This window comes from Saccostrea echinata, unplaced genomic scaffold (assembly GCF_033153115.1).
Source record: "Saccostrea echinata isolate AGI-Se365-2 ecotype Australia unplaced genomic scaffold, CSIRO_AGI_Sech_v1 ptg000014l, whole genome shotgun sequence".
Taxonomy (NCBI): domain Eukaryota; kingdom Metazoa; phylum Mollusca; class Bivalvia; order Ostreida; family Ostreidae; genus Saccostrea; species Saccostrea echinata.
Genome location: NW_026889763.1, coordinates 1238260 through 1261999, shown reverse-complemented (window position 1 = coordinate 1261999; position 23740 = coordinate 1238260). Strand labels below are relative to the sequence as shown.

Sequence of the window (23740 nt, the reverse complement as noted above, 5' to 3'; positions counted from 1 at the left end):
CTTTATTGAAAGACTGATATGGATATATGCGAAACATCCCGAGGAAAATTGGAGTGTCGAGTGAAGTTCTTCAATTGCAAGCTAATTAATTTTGCTTTCAAATAGAAATATAACTGTCCTACAATACATTGCATTGTAATGCTTGATGTACTGTCTAATTAAAACATACTTGGTTAATTTTTTATTATTAGGCAAAACAGTGAAAAAATATAAAACTTCTCTGTTTGACTGATGAGTGAATATTTTGAGACTCAAACAAAGCGCCGATGACTTTGTAGAACAATCAAAGACGCTTTTCAATACTGCTTAGCAGTACTTGTTTAGTGAGATAAGTTCACACTAAGTCCTTTACACGCGACATTACCCGTAAAGTTCCAATTTTTGTCGTAAATTATCACAAAAGCAAAGATTAATTAAGTAGATTGTGATTTTTTAAATCCGACTCATTTCTGTTTAAAATCTTAAAAATCTTTCAGAAAATTCTGGAAACACATTTTTATAGGACATGTTTTTAAAAGAAACAGATTATAGCAATTTCCTGTTTACTGCCAATTTTATTTATAAAACCGGTTCTACCCTATATCAATAGAATGGGTCAACCTACACCACGTGTCTTGAATCACAATAACATTAGTAGGGGTGCAGCATGTCAAATGAAAAAGTTATGATGTCTGGCATGTGCAAACTCATAAAATCATTATTACAGTGTGACAAATATTCTGTACAAAAAGAATCTTCTATATACATATTAAAGAATAAGCAATCAAATCTTTATATCCATATTGGCATTTTTTATTTCCTTCAATAATATGCATGTTTACATTTAATAATTCTACAAATCGGGGGGGGGGGGGGGAGAGAGAAGTCCCCCCCCCGAACTGCGCATGCTCTTCTTTTTCCCCTAAGCGGGGGACACAAATTCTCTGAATTAGCTTGTTCATTATGATTAAATGCCTGAGCTGACGATAGTCCTTAAAGATAGATATTTACTAAATAGATCTAATACTATTAGTTTAATTTGAAATAATCCTTGAAATGTTATGATTTTTACGTTATGTCAAAAATCTTGACGCGAGCCCATTGCAGAGGTGTCTGAGAGAGGAACGAATGACAACTCTGCATATAGGAGATTGATATGATATGTTCGGTTAGATAATAAACACAAATTTGTTAAAATCTTTTTTGTGACTTTCTTCCCAGTCCTAACTGACTCCTGCATGCGTGTGAATTGATAAAAAAAGATGATTCTTTCAGACTTCTACTGATTTGATTAAGATACACTTGACAAATCTTATTTACTTATTAATATGCATTTGAAGGAGGAATGCTACACCAAAATTTTATTCCATGGATTTTTAAGACATCTCATTTAGACGATGGAATTGACTTTGAAAGACTTATATTAGCTCTTATTTCAAAATGCAATCGTGCAGAAATACATAATCAATGGAAAAAAATTATATCAATTTAAGAGTCTACCTCCTGGCAGACTGTAATCGTGATTTTAGATTCAGTAAAAATTGTAAATCAGTGTAATACAGCAAAACTAAGTTATAAAAAAAAAAAAAAAAGCAAATCTTTTTTCAATTGTAGACTTCACACTGTGTTTTTTATACTGATGGAAAGAATCTCATTTAAAAAGAACCAGAATTTAAAGTCCCAGTGACTTCCTTATCAGAAAATTTTACTGTAGTTTTATTCCTAATCAAGTACTTGATCTAAATAAGACACTCACATTAATAAATTTCTGCTGACACATAAGCCGACCAGTTATATTACATGTACTAATTATTGAGCAAAAACGTGATTTTTTGAAAACTTAAATTCAAGTTTTCTCTTTATTAAAGAAAAAAAAATATGCACAAAACAAAAAGGTTTCTGATTAAGTTTTTTTTTTTTAAATATGCAGAGTAAATCAATGTATATGTAGCTGTCAAATTAAAGGTAAATACATGTATTAAACAACATGATCAAAAGAAAAAAAAATCTTTAAAATTATCATGCAAGTCTGATCCATCTATTTGCATTGGATCCTCAAGAAAAAATATTGCTTTGTCCACCTGCATGTATATATACACCATTTCTAGTTATTTGCAACATCAGGAAATGTTCAGTGTTAATCTCATCACAATTTTTTTCTCCACTACGATTTTGTAACATTCTTGAGTCTGCTTTTAACACCAGAATACTTTTCAATCTAACACAATAACCTTGCTGGAAGTCAAATCTTCCTGATCATCTAAATCACACAGATCAATCACAATGTCCGTTCCCAGAAATGTAGCCTCTTTCTTAACCTTCACAGTCTCATTTGAAGTCCCACTTCTCTGTGATGTCACTTCCACGTCTTCTTTAACGCTATCCAAACTTCCCGGATCATTATTCCCATCCAGAGTCACAATGTTCGAATCAACGATTATTTTTTCTCCCGTCTCTTCCCTGTTACCTCCCTTTGTGTCATATTCTGTTCCGGCAAGTCCTTGAGATAAATCTACACTTTGTCCTCTAAGTTCCCTCCCTTGATTGTGGGGGAGATGTGCTGGGTATGGAATAGGGATCACAGCCACACCCATATCTCTCAGGTCCTGAGCAGTGACATATTTAATGGAGAGTTTACTTCGGAGGGAATTAAGGTCCCAGTAATCTGTCGAACGATAAGCATTCTTGAGCTGTAAGACACGACCTGCCTTAGTAGTGGTCATCATGTACTTGCCTAAAAGTAGAACAAGGAATTGGACTACACTACTTTAAAAAAAAAATTCATTCTTTAAGTGAAATCTACAACACACACTCATTTGCAAAATTGAATCCTAGCCCCCCCCCCCCCCTTTCCATAAGAAGCCCTCAATAAATTTTTAAAAATCCAATCTGGTAGTTTTCTTTTTTATATATATGATTACCTTAATTAGAAGATCTAATTTACAGGTACAACTATATGTTTCATCACATGTGATACACTAGAAATCACTCATTGTATTTGATTATCTGAATCAGTGGTTCATAATTTGATATAAAAGTTTTTATATCAGATGTAATCTACATCTAGACACAACTGATATCCTCTGAATAATGTAATACAGTACAACATGATTATTATTATACCAGTTTGATATTAAACATCTTTTATTATCAAAAGATTTTTGAAACACAAAACCATTTCCTAATACAATGAACATATAAAAAACATACATCTAACACAGAAAAAAATTAAAGTATGAGCATACACCAGCCTCTTAGCATGGGATCCATCTGTCTGAGAGCATTCAATAAAAGAAAGCTTTCTCTAACCTTGTGTGATTCTCAAGCTGTCCTTTTTGGAGCCTGATGTAAAATCCAGACGGCGATTTCTAACTGATCTTTTTGTTGCCTTCAAGGTGGCATTCCAACACTCCACATCGATCCACCCCACACGATCTGATGATGGAGCCTCAGACTAAGGTAAAGGTAAGAAACTAATGTAAACAACAGGATTAACGAGAAAATTGTAAATTTACACATATATCACCATATAAACTAACACTTAAATAAATTATACAAAAATTCTTTAAAAATTTATTAGGAGCTATCATTGTCATCATTTTAGATATGCCAATAATGCAGATGCACAATTAAATATCCTCAATAAAAAAATTATGTCTTCAAATTCCAAGTTTAGCTCAATATTTCATTCATATTTATGTTCTTTAAAATTTAAGTTTGGCTCAGGAAAACTTTCAATGGCATGTAATTAAAACTCATATTAATACACTGTATTTCTCACATGGATAAAGAATCTACCGTAATCAACTACATATTTAACAAACCTGTGATTGCTTCAGACTGGGCATCGAAAACAAAAACTCTTTCACCATAATTCCATCTCGAAAGCCTTTGATGATTCTGAAATGAAATGTTAACCTTTATTAACTGAAAAACTGAATGATTACTTTGAAGAATTTGTAAAAAGAACCCTAAGTATATGTATTCATAAAACCTAGACACTTCCCTCCATACATACACATTTTCTTGAAATTGGACCGACATTGTAGGAGGAGTAGTGTTTAATTGAAATTGGAAATTGGACCAGAACTATAAAAGCCTACAGGGGAACGGTTTTGAGAAAAAAAAACACAGAAAAAATATGCATCTATTTTTATTAACCATGGCAATACTGTAAATTGAAATTAAAAACCTATGTATAGCATGTGCAGATCTAGAAACTTTTTCCAGAGGTCCACACCAACTCAACCAAACATTGCACTCGGAAATTTTTTGACTTGTCCACACTTGAAAAACTGATTTCACGTGTGTGTGTGTGTGGGGGGGGGGGGGGGGGGGGGGGGAAGGGGTTGGAGACATGTCACTTTTCTTAGTCAATTTTCTTCAGATACATAGCTCTCCTTACCACATAATGTCCATGTTTCGGAGGAGGGGGGTGTTCCAAGGTCATTTTTTGGTAAGTTACTTTACATAGAAATTTTTTCACTCTGAAAATCTGAGGGGTGGGATCTAGACACCCCCAACCCCCTAGATCTGCACATGTACAGTCTACACAAGTAAACTACATCAAGATGTGCAGAAAAACATACATTATACTAAAATACAAAACAGAGTTATATATCTTAGTGTAGTCTACTTGTGGACAAGGCTTATGGACCAAAACTATTAAAGGATTGGCATTCTAAAAAAATTGTTACAGAAGGACAGATAGACATGTAAAAGGACAATGAATAGTTTGAATACCTTACAGTCCTTACCATTGCATAAGCTTTTCTGACCCTTAACCAGTAAAGCTTACAACGAGGCTCAGAAGCCACAATGCTCACCTGAGTAATATTAGCCCTTCTGGTGTCATAACAGTATTTCAGTTGAGGTTCACGTCAAATCATGGCTGACGCAAAATAATTCCTGAATCTTCCCTCCTGATTCGGGCATTTTGGCACGAGACTGGAGCTGAATTTTTTTATTTTATGAGATGGAAAACTATATGTAAACTTCCTGTATTGAGATTCATTATAATTTAGGGCGTGCTGATTTTTCTATATACTGTATTTGAGTGGGGAGTGATTAGATCCTGGACTTGATTTTCAAACACCTGCTCAACTTCGTCCAAAACAAACTTGCGTGCCTTGCTGGATGGCTATGTATTTTTTGGTACATGTACTAAAATCTTTATAAAGAATTGTTTTACAAGAACTGAAAAGGAAACCCTTCAAAAGTTTGTTTTGAATTAATACCACCTACTCAAAGTTGTGCACTTTTGCTAAGAATATATAGCAAAATCTAATACTGTTGTGACACCTTTCTGTTCTTCATCAGCAGATTCTTTTTCCTACATATTCGTATGTAAAACTTTGATCACTTTTTATGGCCTCACCCTACCCAATTGCCGAAGTGGTTACGATTTGAACAAACTTGAATCTACATTACATGAGGATGCTTACATATAAATATGACTAATCATGGTTTTTCTGTTCCTGGGGAAAAGATATTTAAAGACTTCTCCTATATTCCTATGTTAATCTTTGATCCCCCTTTCTGCACCACCCTACTCCCAGGGGTCACGATTTGAACAAACTTCAACCTACACTACCTGAGGATGCTTCTATATTAATATGACTAATAATGGCTTTGCTGTTCTTGAGGAGATTTTCAAAGATTTTCCCTATATATTCCTATGTAAAATTTTGACCCTGTTGTGGCCTTCCCTAATCTGGGTGTCATGATATGAAAAAAAATTGAATTTACAGTATGTAATGAAGCTTTCACACAAGTTTTATCTTTTCTGGTCCAGTGGTTCCTGAGCAAAAGATTTTTTAAAGATGCCACCAAATTTTCATGAATTCTTTATTATCTCCCCTTGAAAGAGGGCATGGCACTTCCTGTGAAAAAACTATAATTCTCTTTACTCAAGGATGCTTTGTGGCACGTTTGGTTGAAATTGGCCCAGTGGTTCTTGAGAAAAAGTCAAAAATGTGAAAAGTTGACATACGACACACAACAGAAAGATGCAGGACATTCTTTGATCAGAAAACTCAATTGAGCCTTCGGCTCAGGTGAGCTAAAATTGACAAGCATCTTGTCCAGAAAAATAGCAACAAAGTCTTAAAATGAATATTTTTTTTTTTCAGTCAGGAAAAGGTTAAAATATCTTGATTTGAGCCCAGAAAAGAATTCTTTTATTTTGCTCCTTAACACTGACACTTACTTATTTTCCCCTTGTTGAATACTCCGTGATGTGACTTTCTGGCCATCAATGAACACCCTGTAGTAGTAATGTTGGTAGGCACTGAGACCTGGTTTTGCTGATATACAAATGGAAAATGGTGTCACTGGCTGCTCCTAAAAATTTGAAAAATTCCCTCTCTGACTTAAATGTAACACAGGCATACATTTTTCATATTTTTTAATCACAAAAAGACCCCTTTCCCAAAAATTCTGGTAGGAGAAAAATTCATATGTAACACCAAGTGAGCCTATAAATTTTATCATCAACATTTATAGATTTACGACATGTTTGCCATTTGGCTCACCTGAGTTTCTATTTCATCTCCAACTTTTTCCTCTGTTTTCTGTTTAAAGCTGAAGGGAGAGAAGAAATCACATTCTACATAACACATCCCGGCACGGAGGTATTCTGGCAGGATTGTGTCGCCCACTAAAATACTCACAGAGAAATCCTCATTGGAAGGCATGCTGATGTCACATTTTTAGGAAATTATCTGGAAAAAATGAGACAGGAAAATTCATGAGAAACAGCATGATTTCCACAGATATCCAACGTAGAAGGAGAAAATGCAATGGACCAGACCACAACAGGATTCAAACACCTGTACCCCTACTAACCAAGCTTCTGGCCACCAGCTATCAAACCTGCCTGTCTGGCATCCGCCACAAGGTCATTAATAGATCAGTAATAAACACAGCCACATCTAACCTTAAACATGTTAAATAAATCATGTCTAAGTGTAACAAAGATTTTAAAACTGACAGACCGTACAAAGAGAAGTCAGGATTCGAAATTCACTATATACAACTCGCAAAACGCGAGTTAGAATTCCCAAATTGAGAGTTAAAAATTAGGTAACTCGCAAAAACTTGCGAGTTGATTTTTTTGCATTGAAACTGTAACAAAATTACATAATATGACAGAACACAATGCTTTTGATTTAAATCAGTAATTTAACTAAAGGTCACAGTGTAGTTGTATTTTGTGTATTGTACAGAAGTTATACTTTTTCCTTAAGTTACATGTACAGCAAGTATTTAATTTATATAAATTTAACTTTATATGAAAATTGCGAGTAGTCTTAAAAAATTGCGAGTTCACTTTCTTGGTACTCGCAATTATTTGCGAATTGTAATTTTAGGGAGTTTCTAACCCTGAAAGTCAATGTCATGTACAAAGTATGTTTATCACATTTATGAGTGGCAGTCAAGCAGGTCTGTTTGCCCGTAGCTTAGATGGTAGAATTCAGGTAGCCAGGGTTAGAGTCCTGCCTCCCAGCCCATAAAAGTTAGTAGAGCTCACTCTTATCTCATTCTACTTTTCCACTATATATTCCTTTGGACAAAAGTGAGGCTGAGATCCAAAAAGACCTCATCTAATTTTTATAGCCCCGTAGCCTGGCTTCACTTCGTAGAGCACCTGACTAGTGATGCAAAGGTCCCGGGTTCGATTCCTGGTCCAGCCATACATTTTCTACTTTCCTGTTACATAATTTGGTGATGTGACCACCCCTGGACTTGCATGCGAAAGTCCTACTAGTGGCAAAAGAACTTGGGTTGGTGCCTTTGAGGGCAAAGATAATTGAAGTAGGGAGGGATGTAATGGTTTGAGTAGTGGATATCGGCCTGGGTAGGTTAAAGGGAGCTTATCTATCCCAATTTCAGCATAGGGTATCTGGCGTTTACTTTCAAAGACAACAAAGTATTGATGAAAAGAAATCACTGTTGTTTACTTGTGCAGGGGAAATATATGCTACTAAAGTGTTCAATTATAGGTCCTAATTTATCTTGGCCTATTAAAATGTTAAGAATGTTTGGTTTACAAATCAATTTACAAATTGAGTAATACACTAATTTGATTTTAGATCTAGAGGCAGACTACTCTAACTGCATAAAAATATCCCAAAATCAGAACTCTTTAGTGTGCAATGTAGACGGGTAGAGAGGGTTCTTAAAATGTTATTTTTTTTTAAAGTCTGTGTTTTCTTTCAAATCATTTTTTAAGGAATTTAAACGGGTAATGATTGAATATTCAAGAAAAAAAACCGCAGTAACTATGTAAAACAGTGGGCCTTACGACAGACCTATAACGTTGATATCTACCAGTATATATTTGTAAAACCATACTCACACACTATAATGTCCGAATTCCCTCCATTTTTTCATTTGGCTATGGTTAACTCGGTCGTCAAAGTATTCGAGGCACTTGTGATATGTACTCCAGCATGCTTTTGACTTGGCGCCACGTAACATACATATAAGGAGCCACAGGTGCTTGAGGACAGGACCCCCCCCCCTCCCCGTGTTCCGTACCCCAAGGGTTCTTTGACTTTTTTATATAAAATATTTTTTTCACATTCACAAAGTATTACATCCAGGAAAAATCCAAAATATAACCTAAAACTAGCCTTTTATAAAAATTCACACTCTCTGATACTAAAAGTTCTCTTTTAGTATCAGAGAGTATGAAATTTTATAAAAGGCTATTTTATAATAGTTTATAGTTTTAAGGCTATACATGTACATGTATTACACTGCAGGTATGGTGTAATACATATTTCTTGAGAAAAGAACTACCCAAGGCGCTTGTTTCTCTCAATTCCCGCAGACATTTAACACCATCGGGTTTTAATATATTCAGCAGACCCTTAAAACGCGGGGGCCGGGGGGGGGGGGTTGTACTTTTGTTTGAGTATTGTCTTTTGTAGTAGTTTTAATATGGTAATTTTAATTAAGTAGATGCTGGTCCCCCCCCCCTTGTTGCTATAAGGTCAAACACTGGCAAATTTCAGTATTTGAAAAAAATGCACCAAAAGGTTAGAAAGTTCCAAACCCCCCTCCCCCACGCACACACCCACCCACAGAGTAGGATTTTCTTGTCAATTCTTTTTTAGGAGGTTGCCCCACCCCTTTCAAATTATTACCCCGAGCTTACTACCATGTATACCCATGGATATGGATAAAACAACCTCATATCTTCTCGTATGTTTAACTTTTGTAAAATTAAACATATAAAATTGATAAACGATAATTTTGTACGTAGTTGTAATCTCATTTGAAATTTGTAATAAAATGAACATTTTTGCTGTATTTTTGTCTGTAAACATATCCCCCAACCCTCATGAAAAGCTTTGAAAAGTATGAATTTGTTAATTATCAATTCATGATTTCTGAAAAATGAATTTTTGTTTCACGGAAGGGTGGGGTGGGGGAGGGGGGGGGGGGGGGATATGTTCCGTTTTCCATTGATTTCTATAGTGAAAAACACGTTTTACCAAAATTTTAGAGTTATCTCTCTTTGTTTTCTCAAATACTTAGAAAGTTGTATATGCTAGTATTGTGGAAAATTTTTATAAATATGAAAAATCATTCAAATATGTGAACTTTCAAAAATTGAATTGGATGTCGGCAGCAAAACAACACCATCGTTCGCAGTTCTTTTCAGTGTTGTCAATTTATAACATGAAGTGCGTTATATTTTACTTACTTTACATGTGAATTCAGAGACATATTTTTGTAATAGAGCATTTTCAATTAACTGCCGATTTTCAGAACCTGAGGATCGGACTACGTACCTTTTGATTTAAATCAAGTATTGCATAAATTGCCCGGCAATGCTCGTCGATATCGATTTAACCGAAGAAGAAAAACTGGACTTCCCCTTCCCCCAATCCCCCCGGCAGTATCAAATAAAAAAGCTTCAGACATCTGAGACAACATGATCTGAACCATAATTCCTTGATAGCTTCTAAAAACCAATGTTCACCCTACGCCCTCAGCATCATTATCAAGAAGGAGTCTCTGGGTTTTTTTCTCGTTAGAAAACAGACAATTAACCCCAAAACTGGGAGGGGGTGGGGTTATGTACACAAGGCCCTTTAAAAATTTACATATGTTACAAAAGTCCCATCAAAAATCAATTTCATGACTGAAATTGTTGTCATGGTTAAAATGGATATCACGATATGGTTAGTAATTTTTGGGTATATTTGTATTTCGACAGAACAAATATTATTTGTTTTATCCAGATCAATTTTATGGTTACCTTGATACTAAGAAAGTTTAAAAGATCTTGGGGGGGGGGGGGGGCAAAAAGAAACCGAGTTAATTAAAATCCAATTTGCTAACATCAACAATTTTAGGTACATTATAAAATCAACACAAGACTTAGGGTGAACACAGTTTGCAGAAATAAATACTGGTATATTTAGAATTTAAAACAGGTTTCAAAAGTGTGGTTCATGCGCTGATCTAGAGTTCTTAATTTTCTATGTAAAGTAACGAAAAAATGACCTTGGATCCCTCCCCCTAGGAAACACGGATCCTCGTAATATTGTAATATTGTAAGAATAGTCATGTACATGTATCTGAAGATTGACTTTCGAAAATGGCTTGTCTTTCCTCCTCCTTTCAAGACAATTAATGGCTTTACTTAGTATTCTGTGAAAGACGATGTCTTTACTTTATAAAAAAATCGATGGACGATGACTTAACTAAAACTGTTTGATGAAATATGACTTAGTTAATACTGTTTGATGGTCGATGACTTTTCTAAAACTTCTTTGGTGAACTGTCATGTTTGTAAATTTTAAATTTACCGCATGGTAATAAATACAAAAGGAGATGGGTGAACATGACGAGCGATAAGCCTATAGTGTGACAAACATGAAGATGAAAAATTGAATTGCAATTATATCAAAATTTTCCTTGATATTTTGTCTAACATTAAAATATACTTTATGTAAAATCTCTACAATTTGCAAAAATCCCTCAAAGTTTGAAATTATTTGCCTGTGAAATATTAGACACACACTAAAGCGGGCAAAAAGAGTCATTTTCGCATACTATAACACTATTTTTCGATATGAGTGGGTCTTCGCTCCACCTTTTTGAAAGTTAATCCTCAAAGTTTGCATAAAAATATACATTTTTTGGTTACCAAAAATATGGAGCAATGACCCACTATACCTTAAAAATATACTTTTATGACATAACATTCGCATCTTTTCGAGAAATACTTGAAGTCCATTAAGTCAAGGGTCATATAACAAACATGATTTAAATACCACTGTTCGTCAGGACTTGTGTAGTCTAGTGGTTAGCGTGCTAGTCTCGAAAGAAAATGATTCTCAGGATTTTTATTGCTAGGGTTCGAACCCCACGAATACCACATTACTTTTTTAAATAAAAGAATAAATTTTGCCGAGAAAATTTTCCTCAGAAAAGTTTTGTTTATCAAAATTACATAAATTTCAATAATGAGAACTTTACTCTAAATATTAAATTCACAAACTGAACATGATTTTTATATTTCTGAAGCTATAGGCTTTCTGCACGCTATGTTCGCCCATCTCCTTTACAACACGACGTCATTAATTCAAAACATGACTTTACTGAAAAAATGTTTGACGGTCGATGACTTTACTTAAAATTGTTTGACGTACGATGACTTTTCTTTAGATGGCTGATTGCTTTTAAATTACTTAAAATTGTTTGACGGACGACAATGTACATAATTATGTATTTAAGACTGTAAGATGGACGATGACTTGACTTAGGATTGTGTGACATACGGTGACTTTACTTAAGATTGTTTGCTGGTCAATGACTTGACTTAGGATTGTGTGACATACGATGACTTTTATTCAGATTTCATGATGGTCGATGACTTGACTTAGGATTGTGTGACATACGATGACTTCACTTAAAATTGCTTGATGGACGATGACTTGCCTAAGGACTGTGTGACATGCGATGACTTTACTTAAAATTGTTTGCTGGTCGATGATTGACTTAGGATTGTGTGACATGCGATGACTTTACTTAAAATTGTTTGCTGGTCGATGATTGACTTAGGATTGTGTGACATACGATGACTTTACTTAAAATTGCTTGATGGACGATGACTTGACTTTGGATTGTGTGACATACGATGACTTTTCCTAAAATTGTTTGGTGGACTCAAAAGGATTACAGGAATCCCAACAACACCAAAAAGATAAATGGAAATTTAAACAGAGCCCCCCTTTTCCTATATATTTCTCTGTATCTCATCCAGATGTTTTCCATTAAAAACATCAATAGTTTAATTAAGATATATATTTTTATTAACAAATTCAAATGTGATACACAAGTAATAATACATGATTCAATATTATAAAAATATGATGGCAATCGATGGCATGATTTCAGCAGAACCTCCACCCAAAACAAGTGGTGGATCTCATTATTTCAGCAGAACCTCCACCCAATATAAGTGGTGGATCTTATAATTGCAGCCAACCAGCATGGCTGATCTTAGCATTTCAGCAGAACCACCAAAGATATTGACAGATCTCAACATATACGTGCATAAATTATTTGTAATGAAACAGAATGTTGGTGGAACACAATCTTTCAATTTTAGAGAAAGATTTTTTTTTTCTTGATTTAATATTTGATCATTGATGTACATTAATTTAAAAATATGTAATTTGGTACTTAGAGAGTAGGCATGATCGTTACTGAATCCATTCAGATTTTCTTAATTAATATTGTTTAAAGTAATATAATATTAAAATATACTGAGGAAAGACGCATTTATCAGTATTATAATTGCTTATTGCTTTTATTCGAAGGTTATAGTATTTAATGAAATATAATGAACTGAATTATATACAATGAGCTACAGTGGATAAGAATTATGTCGGTATAGAATGACCAGTAACGAGAGAAGATAAAATGATATCCATTATATGTGTGTGAAAATTTGTTATTCCATTTATCATATTAAATTACTAGTTCCTTTTAGTATTTGCAAATGATCTGCCCATTCTATACACTGGGTTTTAATATGGGCGTCATAGCTTTTAAAAATATTTACCAATTGCTTGATAGAATACATAAAATACGATAAAAATAAAAACTGCCTCAGATATCAATGAATCATAGATATATAGACCCTTGATATTTTAAAAATGATATAGAAACTTGGCATCAACGATCATAAATGCCAGAAATGCTAGTTAATGCATTAAAAGCATTGATAGTCTGAACAAAATATCATAACAAGTATCAATGAATGCCATTTTCTTATAACTGTCAGTGAACAATAATTTTATTGGTCCCAAACATTCTAAAGAATTCGATAAAATAAAACATTTTCAAAAAGGTAATTTCAAAGAATACAACTTATACATGTATAACAGAATATATATCTTCATAAATACTAAGATAAATTAAATTGCCAAAAGAAGTCCAAGTCCACTCAAAAAAAAAAAAAAAAGAGAGCCCCCCCTTTTTTATGGCAAGAATTCACCTAAGAGAAATGGTGGAGGAAAAATCATGATTAAAATCATTCATGTTTTTCAATAACATCTTATTCAACTGGTCAACAGAAATGGAATGTATAAAATTACAATGAAAGGAATGTTAATATAAACAAATGAAGCTCGGTAAATGGCTATCAATACAAGCCTCAACTTAAAGAGAGTCATGTGATCGAATACAAGTACATCCTCAACTTAAAGAGAGTCAAGTAAATACTACAGTACATCCTCAACTTAAAGAGAGTTCAGTCAATACATCCTCAACTTAAACAGAGATAAGTCAATACATCCTCAACTTAAACAGAGTCAACCTGAGAAATATAAGAACATTATAAAGAATTTTCCATACGAAAAGCCAGGGTGTACAGAGATACTAAAATATAATATTTTGGCTTCACTACACCGTTTGGAAACAAAAACATAAACAATGCATGCGTCGTGGAAATTAAATATGACGGTTCCAGGGAATACAATTTGGTTTCCTGCGATAGCAACTTTAAATATTATAAAACCTTCAGTGTGATTTTCTGAGAAAATTCGGTTTGTATATAAATTCTACAATTGAAAATAAGATATTCTTACAAACATAAAATTCCTACTTCGCGGATCAAAAGATACAAGATGTGACATACGGCCATACGAGAAGACAACGATGGCGAAGTGATCCCTACGTGTTGCTCTCCTTAACAAGCGACTAAAAAAATCTTTGAACATCTACAAGTTGTTCCAACATAAGAAAAAAATAAACATGTTAATGATCAAACTCCCTGAACGTTAAAATATAAGTATGATGAGCTACATAAAACTCTGAAGTCTACAATGCTTGATATATAATCGAACACATTTTCTGAACTGTCACAAGGAATACAAGAAGCCTCACTTAAGAAAGCCATTATGTGGGATATTTCTTGTTTCTTTGGATGCCGTCTCCATCATGTGAAATAATAGAAATTGACAATTGTCTTCCGAACCCGAAGCACCTTCTTTAAAGTGTTACTTTAAGGAAGATCGTCGAATTCAAGAATTTGGCATGACAGTGTAATTTTCGCATTAAATGATGGATTCTCTGTTGACTGGTTCGAATCGCTCCTCATGACTCGACGTACTCGCCTGACTCGAACTCTGACACATGTGGAGTTCCAGTTCAGAAAGTCTGTGTTCCACGTCCCATTGCTGTCTGTGCAGTTTGGCGGTCATGGAAGCGTTTTCTGTTTCCAATGAAACCAAACGTTCTCGGAGCGTGTTGATTTCTTTGAGTAAAATGTCATTGGGTGTATCGTATGAAAAACTCTGTGGACTCACAGAGCCATAGTTCGATATGTTATACCCAGGGGATACGGGAACTAGAGTAGGCTGAGGGTGATTTTGTGGGGACAAGTTTATGTGAGAGGATGAAAGGTTATCTGACCTACTTGTGGCAAGACTAGGCGAAGACAGAGGATTCATTGTATTTGACACACAATATGGAGACAAAAAATTCATTTGTTGAGGATGGTTTTGAAACGGATATGTATGAGTGTACGTAAAACTCAGGGGCGATAACTGAGCGGGACTTCCGCCGGCGTTACTAAGAATAGGCGTTGCCGCACTGATGGTCGGTATGTTTGGAGTTTGGCACAGACTTCTGGGTGAGATCGGAGGACTATAACCTTGGTGTCCAATGGGCTGGGTAGGTGTTGTGCCTCCCGTATAGGACGTCATCGTCCCCACGTTGGTGACGTCACAATTTTCAATCTGTATTGAGTTCTGTTCAGCAGTAATTTCAGCGTGAGCATTTTCACCCGTTTCTGAGGAATTTTCATCTTGAGTCCCTTCATCACCGCTTGAGGATGACTGTTTTGGAAGACCAGCCGGAAGAGTGTGGTGACGAGTTATCATCATTGCTTCTAATGGAATTTTCCCGGATGATTCTACAAGTCCCGGGGTGCTCTTGCTTCTTGCCAACGCTGCAAAGTATTGAATACCAAATTAGTAAAAAAATAAAACCAATTGAGAGTCAATAGTCTGTTTATGCTTGTTTTATGTTTGACTACAGAAGAATGTGTGAAAATAAATTATTTTCCCCTATAATATTAATATTCTAGGGATCTTAACTTGATTTAGCATTATAGCATAGTTGGCTTATTCAGTAACTTTGACTTTAAGGTTCAACGATACTCTGAAAAGAGAGATAACTCTTAATGACATTTATGACTATTATTCCTTTATGAATTAGTCCAGTATGAAGTGTCTTTTTTGTCCATATTTGCCCAGCAAGCTATGCCATAATTGTTTGTATTTTACTTATGAAATACATTTCTTTTGGAAAATCAGAACAGTTAAAGCAAAATTTTATGAGTGAGCAGAGGGTTTATGAACCTTAAAACATGTACATGTAAGTAAACTTTAAATCCAAAGTTAAATGGTACACATCAGTGTTTATGAGTTGTATCATCAGTACTTATGAGTTGTATATCAGTACTTATGAGTTGTATATCAGTGCTTATGAGTTGTATATCAGTACTTATGAGTTGTATATCAGTACTTATGAGTTGTATATCAGTACTTATGAGTTGTATATCAGTACTTATGAGTTGTATATCAGTACTTATGATTTAAATCGTGATGTACCTTTTTCAATCGGGATCTTTTTAGTTTTCTCTAGCCTTTTAACAGCTATTGCTTCAAGTTTCACCCTAGCTGCTGGATATTCTTTTAAAACATCCCAGAGATCTTGTTTTGAGAGTCGGAATAAATCCGAATATCCAACAGAACGAACCGAAGCCGTCCGTCTGTTACCAGAAGTGCCCATGTTAAGAATGCTGATTTCCCCGAAATAACTTCCGGGTTTTAGAGTAGCAAGCACCGTTTTCCCGTTGTCGGCGACCACGTGCAGCCTCCCTCTGTTGACTATGTACATTTCCTTGCCGACCTCACCTGTAAATAGTCATTTCCAGAATTAGTAACAAATGAGAGATACTTAAGAAAGTGTTTTATGCATGAAGTCCTGCAGTCTAGATACAAAGAAATACAGTGAGTTGGAACTTTTTTTACTAGTTATTTTGGCTAGGAAGCGCAGACTTGATGTCACTGTTGAGCATGATGTACTAATGTTTACTTTGGCAGCTGCAATTTCTCGATCCTTCGAACGAGCTTTTCGAAACTTGCCAGAAAGATTCGAATAGTGTGACTGTGGTTTCGGACGGCCACTAGAGCGAAAAAACAGTCGGCAAACGGCGTGGAACCGAACTTCTTATAGAAACTATCATTGTTCGTGGGGGATCAATGTTCGTGGATTCGTGGGTCATCCTTATCCACGAATTTACATTCACACAAACTAAGCCTTTATCAACTTCTTTAGTATTTATGAATTATCCACGAATTTTTTGTCCCCACAAACCAGAAAACCCGAATTTTGATTGCCCACGAACATTAATATTGGCCTTCATAGATTAAAATGATTCCACAGTGTGTCCAACAGAGACTCGTAAACAGCTCTCTGAATTCATGAATTTCCAAAATACGATGGAAATGTTTGATAAAAGAAAATTATTTACTTTGATCCAGAAATATATATTATGATTTCAGCTAGGGTCTTAACTTAAGAATTATTCAAGAAAGAATAAGCCAATTAGATTATATTGGTCTCAATCAAATATAACAAAACCTGTATATTTCTTTATTTTTATGAAATACAGACGGGTTTATGAAATCAATTAAAAGCAAGCATTGACCAAGCTTTGTATCATTAAATATTAATTTTCAGGCTGCTAATAATATTTGATGCTTCATTTATCTGGAGAATTAATCCATGTATATTGTCGCTATTACAACGTAGATAAGAATGTACGCTCTTAAAATTAATTAAGTTCCACCAAAGATCTCGGCGATTTATTAATTATTGATGTTCTTATTTGAAAATGGCCAATGTAGAATGTAAGTATTGAGGGAGTGCTTTATCAATAATAGAACAATCGTCTTCATATGTATACATATCCCCTCCAACTAGCATCAATTGATGAAAAGGTTTACCGGTAAATAAGAAATTCTATTCATAGATATACAAATTTATTAAGGCAAATATCCTCTTTGATAAAAGCTCCAATGTTTAAAAGAGCAATTGCTATTCGATATATTTTTCCTAACAAAGGTCTTCCTGTGAAGTCTTGCAAATACAAAGAACGGCGGCCACGATGCTCACTTGAGAATTATTGTTATCATATTCTCAAATGATCTTTATTTTTTTGACAAATAAGTCAAAGGATAATATAGACTGATGATTCCATACTCTTATTTGCATGCGCTATTAAATTTCATGAATTATAGTCTTATATACTTTTACAGTATACATCATGCAGACAGTTTTTATCTTCCAATCGAAAAATGCTGTACATATCCATATTCTAATCCTGCTAGGGGAAATGAAATAAATGTTAATATTTTAGTTTGTTTTTTTTTTAAAGAATTTATTTATATGCACTGTATATTTCTATGCAAAATTAGAGGTATTTTATTGTCCAACCCCATTTTTAAAGCCATAGTTTTAACGATAACGAGAATGACTCAATATTGATTTGACTGGTCGCAGCCTTGAAAATATCAATTTCATTTTATCTTGTTCCTTCAAAATTCTTCATCCAAAATCTTTCACCCTCCCAGAAAAAAGACGTGTGAGAATCGCTGACCCTGGCACGAAGAAAACATCATCGATCTCTTCATCCTAATTTAATTCCGCTAACACCAATCTGAAAACGAGATTCCTCCGCGGGGCAAGTGCGTTCGCCGCTCGACCTTTTCCTAGATATATTTTCAAATATAGCGAATAGATTATCCCCTCAGAAAACTGACATTTTTCTTTTGTCCATCGAAGAAACCAATAACGCGTCATATTGTCATGCAAATACAGAAAGGAAATATTTGCCACTGCAAGTCACGCCAGTGCTTTAAACATCGACAAATTGAAACAGCGACCATAAAGCGAGACATTTGTGACTTTGTCTTTTGTTCTTTTTTACTGTTTCATTAAATACAAAGTAATCAATAAGATTCTCTGAATTGACCAGAGGCGGTGGTTCGAAGTAGAAGGCCGCGTTTTTGTCTCACACCATCACTCTCATAAATATGTATGGCAATTAACCCTTTCGACTTTGAAATCTTTCATTGCCGCCTTTTCCGATTCAGTGATTCATTTTGAAAATGGTTATCATGGGTCCAAAGGACCCCTCTGAATGAAAATAATGAGTCCCATGCCAAAATCAATGCGTCCAAAACCAAGGCCCTAGGGTACTGCATATTAAATACTACAGAGGAAATTCTGGTGAAAATATAAATGGATATTGCACGAAAGTGCTAATGTTTTATTGTAACTGTGAATGGTCTATACTTTGACTATTGAATTGGAAGTAAGAATAAATGATTTTGTGGCATAAAAATAATATATTGTCAACTGTGGACCTTGTTTCTATGTTTAGATCATAACTACGATCTTTGTCATAAAAAGCACAGAAGCAGATCAGTTGTTCTATTAAAAAAAGTAAAGAAAGTTTTTTAAAAAATGAAAAATAGTTAGAAAGAAAAATGATCATATTTTATACATGTACGTCTTGGCTTCTAAGGAAAAAATTAAAATATATAGGTTAAATTATATCTTAATTACAAAGGTATAGCCTAATACACGCAGGGACCTATATAGTCAGTATATAGGTCCCTGGTACACGTATACGCTTCAAAAATGTTCCACAGTAGACATAATCTAACTATGCTATCTTACTTCTAAATATTTTCTGATAATTGCTTGTATATGCAATTTAAGAGTGAATTGTCAAATCTGACCTGTTGTTGGCAAACTTATACCTGTTCACTCATGCATATCGCTTAGCGCGTGGAAATGATGCAATCGGTCAAGCTTTGAATCAGATTATATGGAAACAATTTAAAATAATAAATGTCCTTCTATAAATTCATTGCGTCCATTGGGATGCACATTTATTGAAATAATGCGTCCTGGGCAAAATCTGTGCGTAATTTACGCAGGACGCACACCAAAATGAATCACTGCCGATTTAGAGGTTTCTGTGGCCAAGAAATCCTTTATTATTATTTTTTCTTTGTTATTTCATTTCTTTCTTTTTTTAAACAAATCAATCAAATCATTTATTTATAAAATGTTATTTTCTATTTCAATGTTGCATTGCCTTACAGTCATTTTAAAAATGTTTATCATTAAAAAAGGAACTTTCTTTCAGTTTATTTTCTTATCTGTTTTTATGATGGTTTAAAAGTCTAATCACTTTTTCTATAAATGGCGCCTTTAAAGGAAAGTCTTTAGGGAATGTCTACTAATTATCGTTCCTAGTTCTTCTGTTGGCGGTCGAACCGTGAGACTGCAATCTACATTTAACGGAAAATACAACACAAGGCATAACTTAACATATGAAACAATCCAGGATGTGAAAATAGTCACTAACAGTTGATGCTCACCAAAGTCAACCATTCTAATAATAATTTTAAAAGATTTAGGCAATTTGCATGTACATGTATATAAGTTAATCAATTTAAAAGCTATGTTTTTTCCTATACAACTTACAGAATCTCCAAGTCTCCATTTCCTCAAATTGATTATAAATACAAAATACATCAAAAAGACATTTGAAACGTATGATGATGATGAAAACTTTTAAAACCGAACACATACAAATTGATTACACAGTATTGTTGCAACCCACATTTTTCGCTTTCACCATTCCCCTATTTTTTTTCTTATTTCTTTATCCCCATATTTCATATAATTCTAAAGCTGTTCTCTTTTGAAAATTTTCAAATGATATTTCAAGGAACTATGGGAATACACAAAGTGAACCTGTTGGTGCATTATAAACTAATCTGATTTATTGTTATGTCAAATACAAGCATGTCTGCAATATACACGCATTTCCTTTTACTAGCATTTTGTCTCTGTTGCCGTGCACTCCCTGACATAACAAGGAATTTAATTGCATGTCAATACATGTGAAACGGCAATAAGCGTAGTTAAAACGAGGTTAATCTAGCCTGCAGAAAGGGACTTCTCTTAATTAGCAATTCAAATCTCCAGTCGTAAATTCAATAACATGCAGTACCTTACAAAGCGCTGTAGTTGCAGAGTTAAGAAACATCTTTTAGTGCATAAGTTTACGTTCTTATCAATTTTATTGACCATTTTCTGTAAATAGCAAGAGCTTGCAGACCTTGATGGTCACCATATCATTATGATTATTTTTACAGGCTTTTTGATAAGTAACCGTTTAATCATGTACACATGTATTACTGTACATCACTAAATTTTCGTGGCACCTTATTTTTGCGAGATAGTCAATGTCGAGACAGAATATTCACAAATTGTGGTTATTGCTCCATATAATCATAAGGATTACTATTAGGCCTATACGCGAGAATGGAATTTTCCCAAAAACACTGTCTCGCGTATTTACGCGAAAATAAAATTCTCGCGAATAAAAAGTGATTTACGGTAAATGTTGTTCCTGCTACTCTGTTATAGAATAACTACGAGGACAAAATTTTTGCATTTTCCTTCCAAATACATTAACACTTTAGTCACATTCACGACAAGAACTTTCCGCATAATTATGTATTTTTTTTAACAGTGAGATTCTACATTTTGTCTCATTTAAAGATCTTTTTTTCAGTTTTTTGAACGTTATTGGTGTGTCTGATAACGTAGGCATATTTTATAAAGCGGGCTACTAGCATAAATGTATTACCAATGGAGCCTATAGCTAGCCGTGTATACGGTTTAAACCTTTAGACAAGGACTACGATCGAATTCCACATTTTGATTGGTGAATTGCTTAATGACATTAAGATGATTTGGTTAAAAATAAAGAGTAAAAGTTTGCCTTTACTAGAGCTGCGTGACTTTAGTTTTTCCATCATCAATTTCCGTATTTATACAGTAATATTCCACAATAATTAACATGCATTAGAAGTTTTTGTTATACCTTTAAAAATTGGTTCCTATATAAATCTATACTAAAAAGTCTAACATTTCCCATGTCAGTTGAGCGGTCATAAAAAATCGATGTTTGACCGCAGAGAGAGATACTGGACCTGCCGATGAGATATTGGACCGCTTGCGTCACACTGTGGACGGTACATGTATCAGCTAAATCTTAGTTGCATTCGTTGGTGTTCGCAGTGAGAGAACTGACCGAGTTTTAGTGCAGATAAAGGAAATTTACATCATGAAAGCCAGCACAAGATACAAGATGTCCAAAAAAAGTAGGGATGTCAAAATATTTATTTTCCTTAGTCGATTATTCGGCTGCATTATTCGAACGATAGTCGAATATTCGGAACATTTTCTGAAAATAGAATTTTATTTCAAACTTCGCTGGTACATGACGTATTTATAACTCAAAACCCCTTTAAGGTATGTCACTCGTGAAATTTGTTATATCAAGGATTTTTTGAGAAGTATATTTTGGATAAGTACTCATATAGTATGACTCAAAATCGCAGAGAAAATGGGGGGTCAGTGTACATCTAACTGAGCTACGGTACAATTAAGTTGACCTTTTTGCACTTAAATTGTAACTCTTTGGTTAATCACTTTAACCGTTATCATATTTTATCAGATGTAACCATGGCAATAAACATAATCTTATTTTACGTAAAATAGTTTGAATAATATTTATCATTGAACAAATCATGCAAATTAATGCGCGTAAATTATTGTGTGACCTTTTTGCACTAAAAAAGTCTCATATTTGGGGTATTAAAAATCTAAATAGGCAATAGAATATTTTCTTGTATCAAACTTTTTACGACTTAAGTGCTGATCGGTCAAAAGTATCGAGTAGTTTAAAATTATGAAAGAAAAAGTTTGGGTCAGTGATGTAAATTTTGAAATATTGGTGGTCAATATATGCGATTTTCTGGCAAAAAACTGTGTAAATTTTATCTCGACTTCCTTAATATATCTTCATTTCTTGGCAAAGTTTGTTGAGCGAAGGTGTAAATTTTGTTATAAAAATATAAATTGAGACCTATATTTAATATTCCAGGCGTATCATAACGGAAAATATTCTCTGAGTAAAAGTATGTGAGGCTAAAGTTCCAAGATACTAAATTTAATAAATGTGTAGATTTGCAGAATTTTCTGCTAAATATCCTTCCACCACAAGAAATAGTCCCTTATAAATCTTGCTTCTTTATGAATTTTTGAGCAGTTTTTTAATTGAATGTTGAACATTTTACATGTACATTGTTTAATTTAAATATGTTATAAAGATTGAATTCTAATAAATAGTTTTTAAGTTAGAGGTTCTGACTGAAATTTTCTAAAAGGCTGACGAGTGACATACCTTAATTAAATTAAATCAATCTAAAAGGTAACAGCAAAATTAATGCAACGTGTTTATAGTATGATTATATGAAATAAATTAAGACAGCTTATTCTCCAAAATTTATGATTTTCCCGTCATTAAATTCGTAAATCGGTCTGTTAAGTAAATTTTTATTTCAGTAAGCATTAAAAAAATTGCCGGCCAATATTTTTAAAGCTGAAATGAATCGGGGGGGGGGGGGGGGGGTTATCTCACACTATCCAATCCAAACATCAGGTGCCTGTGATATTGTTAAACAGTTAGATACTGATTATTGAGTTATTGGTTGCTCCGGCTATCAAAATGTCATTAAAATGTAAAAATAAAATTGTTTTAATAATTATTGAAATGTCAAATCATGTCACGACTATGGTGTGTTCCTTGCATTTGAACAATCTTAAAATAACAAAATATAATTGGTACATGGTATAAGATCAAATCCAATTAATAATTTTACAAACAAACAAACCCCAGTATATTGATTGATAATTTATTACAAAAACAACACAAACAGTCAGTGACAGAATAATAATTCTCGCGGTAGTGAAACGCATATAATTATATAATTACTGTACTTTCTATATGTACATGGAAAGTCAACCGTTTTTGTTGAGAAAAATTGTCTTGTCGAATGTCGCTGAGGAAAGACGTTTTATTAATTCTGAGATGAGAATTCCATTTCGTTATCACTCTTTTACTGTATTTATTTATTAATAATACTAGACTTTGACCCGTGCGTGCACGGGTTGACATTGTTATGAATGCATCCATGTGCATATCGGACATTTACAAAATAGATACATCGACACATTCATATTGTAAGGTATTTTTGAAATAAACAATGAATGTGAATATAATTCTGTT

The 23740-nt window shown here is 33.9% G+C and overlaps 2 protein-coding genes across 2 annotated transcripts in view; both read right to left on the bottom strand.

Moving 5' to 3' along the window:
• Positions 1 to 1865: 1865 nt before the first annotated feature.
• LOC133187100 (uncharacterized) lies at positions 1866 to 6696 on the bottom strand. The gene is made up of 5 exons (XM_061322462.1): positions 6513 to 6696; positions 6188 to 6321; positions 3804 to 3879; positions 3289 to 3433; positions 1866 to 2713 (listed from the first exon to the last, which is right to left on the bottom strand). The coding sequence occupies exons 1-5, from the start codon at positions 6672 to 6674 to the stop codon at positions 2193 to 2195; spliced, it is 1038 nt and encodes a 345-aa protein (XP_061178446.1). The 5' UTR covers positions 6675 to 6696; the 3' UTR covers positions 1866 to 2192.
• Positions 6697 to 13275: 6579 nt separating this feature from the next.
• LOC133186613 (cyclic nucleotide-gated channel rod photoreceptor subunit alpha-like) overlaps positions 13276 to 23740 on the bottom strand; it is a 37218-nt gene continuing 26753 nt past the window's right edge. Inside the window, exons 3-4 of the mRNA XM_061321843.1 lie at positions 16125 to 16430; positions 13276 to 15460 (exon numbers count right to left, since the gene is read on the bottom strand). Of these exons, the coding sequence (XP_061177827.1) occupies positions 14565 to 15460; positions 16125 to 16430 (1202 nt within the window). The 3' untranslated portion in view covers positions 13276 to 14564. The remainder of the gene's footprint in view (positions 15461 to 16124; positions 16431 to 23740) is intronic.